At 36.7% G+C, this 14,767-nt stretch overlaps 2 protein-coding genes across 2 annotated transcripts; both read left to right on the forward strand.

Moving 5' to 3' along the window:
- Positions 1–86: 86 nt before the first annotated feature.
- Positions 87–7,473, forward strand: LOC111697781 (transmembrane protein 177-like). Its single transcript, XM_023467905.1, has 7 exons — positions 87–278; positions 1,577–1,693; positions 2,270–2,437; positions 3,021–3,198; positions 6,172–6,434; positions 6,708–6,783; positions 7,203–7,473. The coding sequence occupies exons 1-7, from the start codon at positions 217–219 to the stop codon at positions 7,464–7,466; spliced, it is 1,128 nt and encodes a 375-aa protein (XP_023323673.1). The 5' UTR covers positions 87–216; the 3' UTR covers positions 7,467–7,473.
- On the forward strand, positions 7,460–13,473 carry LOC111697800 (pre-rRNA processing protein FTSJ3-like). The gene is made up of 12 exons (XM_023467927.1): positions 7,460–7,553; positions 7,819–7,924; positions 8,431–8,558; positions 8,693–9,263; positions 9,510–9,734; positions 10,138–10,234; positions 10,449–10,568; positions 10,633–10,637; positions 11,007–11,113; positions 11,416–11,497; positions 11,942–12,348; positions 13,023–13,473. The coding sequence occupies exons 1-12, from the start codon at positions 7,480–7,482 to the stop codon at positions 13,435–13,437; spliced, it is 2,337 nt and encodes a 778-aa protein (XP_023323695.1). The 5' UTR covers positions 7,460–7,479; the 3' UTR covers positions 13,438–13,473.
- The last annotated feature ends 1,294 nt before the right edge of the window (positions 13,474–14,767 follow it).

Genomic DNA, 14,767 nt, shown 5'->3' on the forward strand with positions numbered 1-14,767 from the left:
AATAATTTTTTTAAATAATTTTTTTTTCATAAAACATTTTGTTATGTTTTAGTCGTCTTTGCTTTGGCTCTGACTGCATGGCCGTGTAGTGTGTGTGTACTCTCAATTCTTTGCTTGTGAGTTGTGAGTTGTGTCGTCAGAAATTATCCAAGCAACATGTCTGCTTGATGTCATCCTACACAAGTTATCTAATCAATAGATAATTAAAGCTAAAACATGTTGTTTGCGTCTAGAATATATAAACGATTAACCTACACTTATAATAAACAAATTAACAGGTCAGTGAAAAAAACGTTTTAGCCGGAAACTCAGCATAATTGGGGTCTGTCCTAGAAAACGATTTTTNAATTTATTATTATTTATTTTTTTGTTATTTAGGGTTAGGTTAGGTTAAGATAATTTCTGGGCCGAGCGCTGCGGCTAGGATGGGCTAGGGGGCCGAGCGCTGCGGCCACCGGTTAGGTTAGTTAAGACACTTTATGGGCCGAGCGCTGCGGCTAGGATGGGCTAGGGGGCCGAGCGCTGCGGCCACGGGTTAGGTTAAGTTGAGACACTTTCTGTAAGATCCATGTACAAAATTGATATGAGGGGGGGGGTCCAAAAATCGTTCTCTAGGAAATTACCAAATAGGTTGTCAAGTACAATAGATGGCAACAGAAAAATCGACCAACTGCGCACAACGTCATATGTGTCAAATGAAAAAAGAAAGTCGACATGTCCTATAATTAGTTGGTATAATTTCCAAGATTTGGCGAAGATAAACGTCGTCTTTGTAGGAATACGTAAAAAATATTTACAGCTCAAAATTGGGTAGATTATTTTTACTGTCATTTGGGCTTAATTTTTTTTCACTGTATATCTATGTAAACTAAACAGTCTGAGGGAGGGGGGGGGGGGGCGTCCAGGCCCCAGCTCTCTAAGTAGCATTAAAGTAAATATTTCCAGGGTTATTAAAGGTTTACTGTTCAATCTCTAAAGCCATATAATTTTTTTAAAAAAATTAGACTTCTAATTTTTTGAAGCACTCATACTTTATACGAATTTTACAAAAAAATCATTTGGATTACGTTGTTTTAAAAGTGACGAAGTTTTGGTGGGTTAAACATTGACTGAAGTATACACATTATATCATCATACACAACAACAAAAATAATAATAAAAATACAAAAATTTTTTTAAACTATTTATTAAAACATAAATTTTTGTTGTAAATTTCGTATCATGTGATGACCTTGTTTGTTTACTAATACGTTTAGATGCCTTATTCTTTGGAATTTTACAAAAAGGTTGATAATGGAGATCTTGGTTCTTTTACAGTTATTGATGGGATTGCAGAGGATCAGAGAAATTTCCTTGCAGGGGAGATTTGTGGAAGTTTCGAAAAAGTGCTCAAATTTGGCTTAAAATCAGACTTAGATTTAGTCTAAAAATATCACTTTTATTTATAGTTTTGTCAGACAGAAAATTTGAGTTGACACTTATGACGTTTAAACAGCTGTACTGAAAGTGTACACATTCGTGTTGCCATCTATTGTACTTGATAACCTATTTGGGAAATTACCATTATTTTTCGTAGAATTAGAAACTATTCCTCTGAGAAGAATCAAAGTTTAAAATATGATTTGAAAACTAAAGTTCAAGAAACGGCGGCCAAGGAAGTAAACCCAAGGAGCCAACTTCCTCTTAATATTAGGTAAGAGATGGTTAAATTTATTAATTTTTCTTTTATGGAGATTGTATTGCGTGTCATTGCGTTGATCAGTAATTACTAGATTAGTTAAAAATACTACGATAGAAAAGAAACCTTCATAGTTTAACACTAAAAAGCTAAGGTCTTAGTTGCTTTTCGCTATATTCAGGGTAAGGTTAATAACAAATTCTGATGTATAAAAATTGTTAAAATTAATTAAATGAAAAAAGCTGCAACGAATAAAATTGTTCACTTATTCATAAGATTTATATCCCCGATTCGTTAAACATTTTCTAGCTGTGATTTAGCTGCGATTTCCCAGGCTAGCTAGGCGAGGAAGTCACAGCTAAAGCATAGCTAGAAAATGTCTAACGAATCAGACAATAGTAAATATGTCTGCAATGAAGATCAAGAATATATTGCCTTTTTAAAAATTGTTTTATAAATCCCTGCTACAAGATTATTGAAAAGAAAGAATGAAACGATAAATTTCTAATAATACAATAATGTTATAATATAAATTACTGTCTGAAAGAGTAGAAGTTTTGACTGTCAGAAAGAACAAAATTATTATTTTAGGTTTTACACGTTCTGGGCAACTCCTACTGGTCAGAAGTTTTCTGGGTTCCTTTTAATATCTGGTTCAATCCTGTCCGCATCCTACCAGATTGCACCTCACACGGTTCTTATAAATTTTGTCCGAGATTATTATCAAAATTTAACTTATGGCATCCCTACTCCTGTTAGGTACAGTTGTGTTCATCTTCTCTTCTTCGTCAAACATTATTTCTTTTTAAAATTATTCTTAGATTTCGTTTTAACCTTATTTTTATCATTTTATAATATGATTCGTTCAGTCCTTATTCTTACATTCCTTCACATCCCTATTCTTCAATTCTTTCTTATTCAGTTTTTTATTCCTTCAAATCCTTATCCTTGCATTCTTTCTTATTCTTCATATCCTTATCCTTTCATTCTTTCATATCCTTCAAATCTTTTTAAATCAAAAGTTTTTAAATTTCATCTGATAATTTTTCTTGTATGGCTGTATTTTCAAAATTGAAATAATTTTTTTTTATTCAAAACCTTATCTGCAAACATAACGTCGTAACATATACAAAAATTGTAATATTTTTAAATTTGGAATTACATATAAAAATTACTTTTTAAAAATTAGATCAGATTTTAAATAAATATCTAGATTTTAAAAATTTTCAACCCTATTTCAGAATTTATAATACCTAACTTATAATTTTTACCTCAAATAATTCCAAACAGAAATTTGTATCGCTTCTAAAACTTTAATAATGATTTTTTTTTTTATTTTCAGTGCTGAGATGTCCGAGGTGCTAAATGAGGTGGTCCATGATCTCAAGATGTCGAGTAATGAGGTTGAGAGGTTGAAGATGTTTGTGATGAGCGTGATGGATTCCAGGGGGTGGGGGGAGCTAAGTAATTCAAGTATAGTCGGATATCCGTTCTACTTCGAGTTCAAGGACCCACAGGAGGTATTCTTCACGTAATTCGCGCGATTGCGAATTTCAATACACCTCCCCATCACCAAGTACAGGGTGTCCCAAAAAAACCATCTTTAAGACATTGTAGCACTCGCCATGATTAAATTTTTAAAAAATGTACATTTTTTAAATCTTTGGAACGTTTCCGATCGATTGACTTCAATTAGAGGTATGTTGCACTAAAATTTAGGAAGTATTGACCGTTTGAAGTTTGTCATTTTGGCTTGGTTGAAAATTGATATTGACATTGTAATAGGTAAAACAAAAAATACTCACTGCATATTCATATTTTATTTCAATATATGAAAATTATGGTTTACAATTACCAAAATGATATAGAATATTGATACAAATACATGTTTATGGTCTTTCTTCTCAAAATGCCCCCCATGGTTTGTAATACATTTTTCTGCTCTATTCCTTACATCCATAACTGCTCTCCTGCACATATCAACGTCTACTCTCAACAACAGACTGTGTGTTTATGCTGTTGGCAGCGGTCAGAAAGGCGAAGAGGAAAGGTCATTCAGTGTCTATAGCATTCTGCGACATTGCTAAAGCCTACGACTCAGTGAACCGTGAACTACTTTAGGCAAAGTTGGACACCATTGGCTTTGGAGGAAAGGTCAAGTCTCTAATCCAGTCCATGTATTATAATGATAGTGTTAAAGTCAGAATAAAAGGAGGGTTGACGGCGCCCTTATGGTTCACGAAAGGCGTTAAACAGGGGTGTGGGCTGTCACCTCTTCTGTTTTCACTGTACATGGCAGGGCTTGGAGAGAAACTACATGCCATGAAGGAAGGAATTAACTTCAACGGCCAAGTGATCTCTGCATTGTTTTTTGCAGATGACCTTGTTCTTATCTCACGTACGAAAGTGAGAGGGATGGAACGTATGCTAAGGGAGGTCTCACGGTTCTGCCATGGGGTATATATGAAACTCTCTGTAGAGAAAACAATAATACTCTCGTGTGGTACACAGGGGCATACTTGGAAGATAGAACCAGGTACGCCAGACCTAGAATCGAACCTGGTGGGTAAATATCTAGGAGTGGAATTACAGGTCAAAGGCAGGAACTTGGTTAAGCCAAGAGAGGATCGTATGGTATGTGTCGCGCAAAACTACGCTAATACTATCATGGGTGTCACAAGATCCGGACTAGATCGATCTCTTGTGGCCCATACCCTATGGGAGAGATGTGCTATACCAGCAATACTGTATGCGGTGGAATCCATGGTGTTATCTAACAATGTCACTAGAAAGCTAGACAGCATCCAGCACCAGGTTGCACGGTTCATCCTACAATTAACAAGTTCATCAGCCATGGTAGCTGGGTACATGGATGCGGGGTTTAAACCAATGCGAGACAGGATAAAGGAACGAGTAGCATTATATGTGTGGGATATCATGCATAAAAAACAAGATCCTATTCTGTCTGGTACATTCGACGCGGTGATCGGAGCACGTGACGACCCGTGGGCGAGAATGGTTGGGGATCTGGTTGCTGATTTGGGACTTGATGTGTTTGAAGGTCCTAAAACTAGGCTGAAGAAGAGACTTATCCAAACGTCAATAAAAGGGGTCCTGGAGCAGAAAAGACAGTTGGTGTCTCTCAACTGTATGCCAACCCCCCAAATCTGGTTCAAACTCCAGCCACATGTATGCGATAGCAAGGTAGGGGGTGTTTTGAACAGACTGAGAGCTGGGGATGCAGGGCTTGGGAACAGGCGCCCAAACATCCATGGCTCCGCCACAAAGTGGTGTCCGCTATGCCTAAGTAAAGGTATAGTTAACCACCTTTCAGAGCATCACGTTGTTGTATCCTGTCAAGCAGTAGCCTATGAGAGGTCTACAACAGGGCTAGGAGCCCTTATGACAGGGAGGCCTCGGAGCGATACGGCTATCCTCACTGGGATACTAGGGGGAGACAATGTCTCAAAAGAAGTGCTGCTGAAAAGGACCGTAAAGATAAACTCACTGCTGGAGCGGTGGATGGACTTGTCAGGAACAGTCTAAATGCGGGTAACCTCTTTTCTTCGCCTAAAGGGTTGTTTGATACCAATCATCCAATGGAGTTAATTGATGAGCCACTGGCTGGAATGTATCACCTTTTTATTATCGGACAATGGGCTAATTGTGAGTATAAAGGTCCAGCTAGAGTAGGTGTGGGACGGTGCTTCCCATGCCTGCCGGCGGTCTGGGGGGTTCATAACGGGACCTCTTTTTCAGATTCCTTTTCTAATAGTTCTAATAGCAACATGTCGAGATCTTCCACTGAATGAATTTCCAGGACTTGTCTTACTATTCACATTGAGTACTGTTCCTAGCTCCATTGCCTTTTTATAAACTCTTCTGACATGACATAAAGCAGGCTGTCTTGCATTGATAAATTTGCACCCAAAGTCCATGATAAGACCAGGCATAAAGTTTCTGTGACCCTTTTATTTTGTGATACTCAAAAGCAAGGAAGTTTCTTTCCTGTGTTGTAAACTAAGGTCTTGCTCGCATTTTTAAGATTGTTTAGAAGATTTGAATGTTTTTCAGACACTAATAAAGTTCCATAATATTTTTAAAATTCGAAAAAATCAATTCATGAACTCAACTGAGCCAAAATGACAAACTTAAAACAGTCAATACTTTCTTAATTTTACTGCTACATACCTCTAATTGAAATCAATCTATCGGGAATGTTCCAAAGATTTTAAAAATGTACAATTTTTTAAAAATTGAACCATGGCGAGTGCTACAATGTCTTAAAGATCATTTTTTTGGGACACCCTGTACCTGAGAATATTGGAACTTGAAACTGAAAGAAAAAGATTAAATTGAGACTTCCAACAAGCAAATTGTCAGTTGTTTTTTCCCTTTAGTTAAACTTAATCACGAAAGCCTCATAATTTTTCCTTCTACGGCATTACTGTTCAAGCGGAAATATTGTGAGAGGAAGAATTTATGTACTTCAGGTGCCGCTACGAAGTATGCAGTTTGGACACCGTGGTTCTGGGTACGCTAAACATCTTTCTGAACAAGAGCTCCATTCAAAGGAGGCTCAGCTACTAGTCGACGGTCTACTGCTTTCTAAAGACGCTAAAAAATTTGCTATTGCGCGGGAAATTGAAAAAGTTAAAATGATGCCTCAGTATCAGCTGGCCTTAGTGCATTCTAGCATGGTGCTCTTAGCTCTCTTTAGTTCTAGAATGATTAATCAGAAAATGGATTTATTTAGGAAAGTTAAATTCACTTAAAACATTGCCAGTCCGCCTTTTTCCTCTAAACAAAGGAACCATGAATTCTCGCCTTAAGCACTACTTTCTTACCCTTATAGCTTTGCATCCTAATGATAATTGATTTTAATTCAAATTTTGACAAATTGATTTTTAGAGTCATAGTTTGAAGTTCTACGACATTAGTTTGCATAGAAAAGGATTTTAAACTTAAAGTTTGATGCAAGTAATCAACTCGATCAAAAATAGTTTTTAGGATTGTGAATTTAACTCAGGAAACCTCCATTGTTCCGAGGAGTTGGATATTCAACTGTACTTATTACTCTTTCATCATTGTATTTTCTAGTAAAGGTAGAAAATTATAAATAATGCCTTCTCTTACATCATTGTACAAAGTCGGCACATGTGTTTCCAATGTGAGGACTGATTATCAATGCTTAATCTCTCAATCAAAGTTTTCCCTGCAGAGTATGACCATCGAGCCCAAGGGATATCGAAGCGGAATTAAATTAATATTTTCCGTCTAATATTTGGTCCCCCCTTTCCCCTCCTTCTGGACCTTCCCCTCTCCCCTCCTTCTTGACCTTCCCATCTCAAAACAATCCGGCACCCCCCCCCCCCTCTCTGAAAAAGGTAATCCAGTAGCTATACTATTCTAGAAATTACTGTTGAGAGTAGTCACGAGAGATTTTCATTTTCTCCGAGAGAGAGAGGGGGGGGAGGCCATGGCACAGAAAATAAATTTCTGATATTTTTGCATTTTTTTTCAGGACACTTTGAATAGAAGAGTACAATCTACAATAGACGAAAATACTGCGCGCATATCTGACTCCTACGCGCGTGGTGGTATTGAATACTATACCAAGATTATGCAACGAAATATCGCCCTGCGTGAGCTCGCCTTGGACGGGAAGAAATTGTACAACATGAAGGGGGAGGAGGTTTACGAGTATATCCGGTTACGAAACAAACCTTTCGGAGAACGGAAGCAAATCTGTGAAACGGTTCTTAAAAAATTTAATTCTGAAGTTTAATTTCAGATTGAAAATGGGGAAAAAGACCAAAACAGGAAAATCCAGGAGGGATAAAGCCTACTGGGCAGCCAAGGAAATTGGTTACAGGTAACTGGGTCAAGCTCCCCCCTCCCTAAGCCCCCAGTCCTTGGTTTAGATATATTTTTTTATTCCTGAAAATTTAATTAATTTCCCGATTGTAATTTGGGGATGCCAAAATCTGGTTTTGGGGGTACCCAGTTGATGGTCTTCTCAGATACGTTTCTTATACTTACAAAGAGAAAAAATATTCTGGGATGGGAAATGGTATTGGTCAATTGTCAAAGAAGCCCATGTCGGCTAGTTTTTGATGTAACAAATTTTTCTTATTTAGATCTCGTGCCTCGTTCAAACTGGTTCAGCTTAACAGAAAATGGGAATTCTTGCAGAAGAGCAGTGTTTGTATAGATCTGTGTGCTGCACCTGGTTCATGGATGCAGGTACAGTACTGTATACTGTGCACTGTGGTTACAGTGTAAAACGTAAATTGTACATTTTAGTTACAGTGTACAACGTAAATTGTACACTGTAGTCACAGTGAACAACGTAAATTGTACATTGTAGTTACAGTGTACAATTTAAATTTTAACAATGTAATATTTACATTGGGCACTGTGTATTGTACATCATGAATTGTAAACAGTACAGATACATTTTTATTTGTTTTTCCCTTACTTATTTTTGTTAAGACTATCAATAAAAACATATCACCAAAAAAAATGTAAGAAATTTATGATTCAATACCTTTTAAGCATCGTCTAAATCATCACGTAATCAGAGCTTGGAACGGAAAGCGAAACATCTTTCATTTGTCGAATCCTGATCAATAAGAGATCGTTTAAAATTAACTAAATCATTATTATCAAGCTCAAGCTTCATATAAAGAAATAAAAAAATTTGAGAGTTTAATGTGTTTTAGAATTTATCCTTGTATTTTATGTTTCAGGTTTGTAGAGAGAACATGCCAATGTCTAGTTTGGTTGTAGGAGTAGATCTTGTTCCTATTAAACCTATTACAGGCTGTATTGCACTCACAGAGGATATTACAACAGAAAAATGCAAAGCGAGTCTCAGGTGGGACTTTTTGTTAAAACAATTTTTGTAAGGATTGTCTCCCTTTTATCTAAGTACTTGAAACTGTTGTAGTTGTAATTGACAGATTTGTCTAGATTAATGTGTAACCCCCTTTTTTAATGTTTTTTTTACAGAAAAGAATTAAAAACTGCAAAAGCCGATCTTGTTCTTCACGACGGAGCTCCTAACGTTGGTAAAAATTGGATTCACGACGCTTACCAGCAGTCTCTCCTCACCCTCCATGCCTTCAAGCTCGCCACATCCTTCCTCTGCAAGGGAGGTTGGTTCGTCACCAAGGTGTTCAGGTCCAAGGACTACCAGAGCTTAATCTGGGTCCTCACACAGTTCTTTAAGAAGGTCCACGCCACTAAACCCGCCGCCTCCAGAAATGAGTCTGCCGAGATATTCGTAGTTTGCCAGGGATACCTTGCTCCGGACAAGATAGATCCCAAGTTTCTAGACCCTAGACATGTTTTCTCCGATCTTGAAACGGAGAACAGGAAGCTCACCACTGAAATTATCAACCCGGAGAAGGCAAAGAAGAAGGCCCCGAGAGAAGGATACGGAGACGGGGCTACAATTCTTTACAAAGAGGCGAAGGCTTCAGATTTCATCATGGGAGCCAATCATATTCAAATTCTAAATGATTGCAACAAAATTAACATTGACACACCGAGGATTCTAAAACATCCAAAAACTACGAAGGAAAGATTTTGAAAAAAAGTGAGTCCAGTTTGCTGGGCGGTGGGGGGGGGGGGGGTTCTCTTCAGAGTTTTTAGGGATGTATGTTTTAAAGAGTTTGATCATTCTTAAAGATTTTTCAGTGTTTTTTGTTTTTCCGTTTTTTATTAAAATTACTTTTGCTGCCTTTGTAATTTACGGGGATGTGAAAGTGTAAAGAATTCTCAAAATGGTTGTTGGAATATTTTTTCAAAATGACGATGGATTCAGGAGATCGTTGAATGCGTGAAAGACTTGAAGGTGCTCGGGATGAAAGACCTGAGGATGCTGAAGAAGTGGAGGGACGCCCTCAGGAAGGAGTTCGAGGCCCTTGACGAGGAGGCAAAGAAAGAGAGCGGGGAGGGGGCTGAAATCCCTGCCATCCTCGTCAAGACCCAGGAGGAGCTCGAGGACGAGGAACTCCAGGAAATGGACAAGAAGATCGCAGAGTTAAAGGTATTAAATAGTTAAATCAATATGAGTAGTCAAGGTAGGAATTCTTATATTGTCGGAGTTACGGGTTTGTTGAGATTAAAAGTAAATTCCGCAGTTTCACTTTTAAGAAAACGCTTTTTTTTTGTTTCGAAACTAATCCAAACTTTGTGTTCTACAAAACTGCGCACTCAAACTAACAACCTCCCTTTGCCAGTCACTTCCTCATAAACTTATCATATTAATTTTTAATAAAAGATGTATTTGAATTATTCAAAATTACGGCATTTTCTCATGGATCAAGAGGGTTAATGCGCAGTTTTCTTGTAAAAATGCTTTTTAAATTCTACAACATACATATTCTTCAATTCATCTAATCTTTTTTCTCACATGTTAAACAATAAAAAATTATCGCTTCTTGAAATAGGATGAAGAGAGAAGAAAGGAGAGAAGAAAGAGGAAAAGAGAAGCGAAGGAGAAACAAAAGAGAATTGAAAGACTCAACCTGAAAATGATAATTCCAGGTAAAGCTTAATCTTGCTCAGTGATCAACGATATTTCTCTAACTTTTAGTTCTGCACAACGATATTTCTCTAACTTTTAGTTCTGCAATAAGTTTTTTCTAAATTTCCCCTTATTTTTTTAATGTTTAAATAAACTTTTTTCTAAAGCGTTATATTTTTCTAGTTTTTCTGACAACCCTCTTTTTAATTTTAACACCTCTGCTAATTACTTCAGGTGACGAGGGTCCGACAGCTTCTGAGGAAGGATTGTTTAAGATTACTAATCTGAAAAGCTCAAATGATCTTACAAATGTTCTCGACAGTAAACCAGAGGACGTTGCTAGCGACAGCGAAGGTAATTAGTATAAAAAATTCTATTACTGACCTAGAAAATAATTTTTTCTGAATTTTTTTCCCAGAGTTGGTATTTAATTTAACTTCTCCCCAGCAAACTTAACAAGTTAAAGGGATTTGTAAATCTCTATGCTAGTGGATAGAATGGGGATTTTGTTTAAGTTTGTTTTTATAACTCCACCAAAAAGGCTTGGTTTGTTTCATTGTGAGAGGGAAAAACAAGTAAAGGATTAGAGAAAATAAAATCTTAAGAAGAGAGCTTGATGGTAAATACTGTAATGAGCACATTTTGAGAATGTCAAGTTGATAGTTAAGAGATCTTTCAAAGTTGACATATTTTTACTAGATGCAGTAATTTGATACTTAATCTTACTGACCTTTAATCAATGTTGATTTATTTTATTCTTGCAATTTTATAACTTATGTAATTTTTGTCTAGGAACCTACATCTAACCCTTTACTGGCATCCCTTAGCAAAGAAACTACAGAGGAGAAAAAAGCCAAAAAAGCCGAATTATGGTTTAAGAAAATCGGCGATCTGGACAGGTAGATTCGAATGTCTTTTTAATGAATTTCTGATTCGTTTTAGCTATTATTATAAAAAAAATATATCTTCAGTATATATCTAGTGCAATTTTTATCAAGAATTATAATGACAATATTTTTATTAATAATGGAGAAAGCAAATCTAACCTTTAGATTGCAGCAAGAGGAAAATATGTGCAAGTTGATGCTCCATATTTCAACCCCCTTCACCACATCTTCGAAAGTCTTTTTCGCAAATCTTTAAAAAAATGAATACCCCTCAAATTAAATGGATTGAAACCTAACCATTTATATTTGTTCAGTGACAGCGACCTTGAGGACGCTGAGATAGAGAGAGCTGTAACCTCGGTTACCAAGAAGGGAGGAACCCTCAGGAAAAAAAAGGTTTGCACTGTTTTAATCTGTTCTTATTTGAAACTGAATTAGGACTGTTCTATTAAAAATAATTTCTTCTCTTTGGCCAATAGTTGTTTTTCTCCGAATAACTCGTGTATTTCAGGTACAGATTAATTTCTGATACAATTAATTCACTTATCCCCCCGGATCAATAATGGTTCCAATGTTTTTGTTTTAATTACTCGAGTTTCATTTGCCTTTTTAGTGTAACTCATGGTTCATTTGTCATTCTTAATTTCACTCCTGATGAAGGTTCGCTTGCAATTCCGAATTACATATTCTTTTTCTTGATTACTCCAGGTATACTTGTATATCTTGATCACTTATGGTTCACTTGTAATTCCCGTTAACTTAATTTGTATGCGTATTGCTCCTGATATATTGTGGTTCCTCAAGGTTCATTCTTAGTTCTTACCCCTTGTTTTATTTTAGGAGGAGCCCGCGGCAGAATCGGGTTACACAAGCGGTAGTGAGGACGAAACACCAGAGGGCGACGACGAATTCTCTCTACTCAACAAATCTAAGGAAGGTAAAGACGACTCTGAGTATTCCGATTCCGACTCCGATAGTTCGGACGAGGATGAGGCTAAGATGGACGAGGGTGGGTTCGAGGTTGTCCCCCAGCCTAAGATCAAGAAGAGGAAGGCTTTAACTTGCGAGGAGTTGGCGCTGGGAGAGCAGATGGTGCACAGTAAGAAGAGGAAGAGGGATATCATGGATGCGGGTTGGAACAGATATATGTTTGAGGATACTGGACTCCCAGACTGGTTTGTGAAGGAGGAGGAGATGCATATGAAGAGAAGACCGGATGTAGATCCTGAGACAGTACAGAAATACAGGTTAGCAAAAATCTATTTGGTTTTGCTTGGTTAGCATTTTTTGTTATTGTGAACCTTTTTTCTCAGGGAGAACGTCTGATCTTAACTGACATTTCATCATGTATGTTCAAAACTTTTGATATCGAGGACGGGGGTGCGGGTGGTTTTTTGGTTTGGTTTTTTTTGTTACATACATCTTAAAGTTTAGTACTAAATTATCTTTGGTTTTGGGGTAACACTAGAAAAAATATAAACCTTTAATTTTTTCTAATATTGAAGTTTTAAGGTGTAGTTCTGTAATGTTCATCCTCAACATTTAACAGTTTATTGTATAAACCTTTTTCTCCAATTTTTGTTAGCTCATTGTTTATTAAACAATGTTTATAGCCATATCTCACTAGTCAATACACTGATTTAAGGCTTTAAGCGCAAAATTAAAACTAAATATTTACCAATTGAACACTTTTTAGTCTTCTGTTATAGCATAATAGAATTTATTTAACCATTTGGATTTTGGAATTTCATAATTATCGCTCTATTTTCCGAAGTTCATCCTTAAAGCTTCAGACTCAAGGGTGAGCAATTTGGCTCCAGGGTTGAGAAATTTTCCATGGGTGAGCGGCTGCTCCACGGCTCACCCCCTGTATCTGCCCCCTGACCGCCTATAACCAGTATAAATCTGATCTGTATTAAAGGGAGCGAGAGAAGGAGTTGAACGTGAAAACAATCAAGAAGGTGGTAGAAGCCAAGGCCCGAAGGAAGAGAAGGGTGGCCAAGAGAATGGACAAGGCAAAGAAGAAGGCCACAGCCCTACTCGACAACTCAGACATTGGAGTTAGAGAAAAGGCGACGGAAATCCGCAAAATGTACAAAGCTGCGGCCGCCGAGGGAAAGAAAAAGGACGTCAAGTACGTTGTTGCGAAGAAGCACAGTGCGGCTAAGCGCGCCAGCCGTCCCGGTGGGGTGAAGGGACCGTACCGGCAGGTTGATCCTAGACAGAAGAAGGATACTAAGGGGAAGAGAAGTAACGCGACCGGGAAGAAATCTCAAAAGAGAAGGTTAAAAGGAAAACAGGCCAAACCGACCAAGCAGTTCAACACAAACTTATAATTTTTTTCTTAAAATAAATTTTTAATCTTGAAAAAATGTGAGAAATTTAAAGCTGAAATAACGGAGAAGATGTTTTTTTCTTTTCTATCCAAAATGTGACAAATTTCTTAAAAATTTTCAAATGTCACTTGGCTAGATAGGAAAGGAAAGATATCTTCACCATTGTTTTGTGATTAAGGTTTTCAGAATGCTGCATTAAACGGTTAGACAGTAGACGCCTTAAACGAAGGGACATACAAATAATAAGAAATCATTCAAGAATGGATGGAGAAAGCGGAAGTTTTTATTTTATTTTCTTACAAAAGGGAATTTATTGATTACACACTCGTATTTCTCCTTAACTCACTTTGGTTCCTTTGGTTAGCTCATTACTTTGAAGGTTGGGATCATTTTATCGGATAGTGTTTTGGAACGTATCAGGAATTTTCCTATTTATACAACAATTCAATTCTCTGTTTTCATTTTCTATAAACATTATCGTCATAAATTCAGCAATATTTTTGGCGACACCAATCATATTATTATACTTTAATAATATGATAATTATTTTATTTTTGTTGATTGACGTTTATGAGTTTTAACTTATTCATTAACTTTATTTAAAGGTTATATAAAGGGGTCTTAAGGGTCGGTTGGATAAGTAGGTCCATGAGTTCATTCGTTGGGACTCGACAGGGAATCATAATAGATATATAAATGCCTATTTGTTTAGATTAGATTAAATTAAAGTTTTTAATTAGAAGTCATTCGTACTTGTTTAAGGTTTAATTAAAGTTAAATCATATTATTAAGTTTAAGAATTAAATTGATAACCCATCTCTCAGTCAGGACTTGAAACTCCAAGCTGTAGAGTGGAGCCTAAAGCTTTCCCTAACACTCATGATTTGATTTGAAGGTACAAGTTGAACTTTGGTCTAGATTTGAAAACTCTGAAAACTTTTTTAATGCATTGCCTCAGCTTATATCTAATAAAGATCTCCGCTCATTTATATATATGGTGAAACTGCTGGACCAAATTTTGTGACATTTTTAAAAGGGAACCCATAGGACGTACTCTGGGGATGAAAGCAGCTGCCCTAAAAATTTACGGTTTAAACGAGAATGCAAACTTTCATTTTTTAATTTTCTCTCAAAATCCGTATAATTAACGAAGGAAGATAAAATTAACGGTTATTGAAAATTTGAATTGGCTTGAATTACTGTTCTTGCGAATTAAAAGCTTAATGCACGGGGTGAAAACTAAATTTGGAAAAGTGCAGGTTATATTATTAAACTCGGATATATTTAATCTTGCAAAACCATTGTCGTTTATCTCGACCTCCCCCACCAT

Source organism: Eurytemora carolleeae, unplaced genomic scaffold (assembly GCF_000591075.1).
Source record: "Eurytemora carolleeae unplaced genomic scaffold, Eaff_2.0 scaffold280, whole genome shotgun sequence".
Lineage (NCBI taxonomy): Eukaryota > Metazoa > Arthropoda > Copepoda > Calanoida > Temoridae > Eurytemora > Eurytemora carolleeae.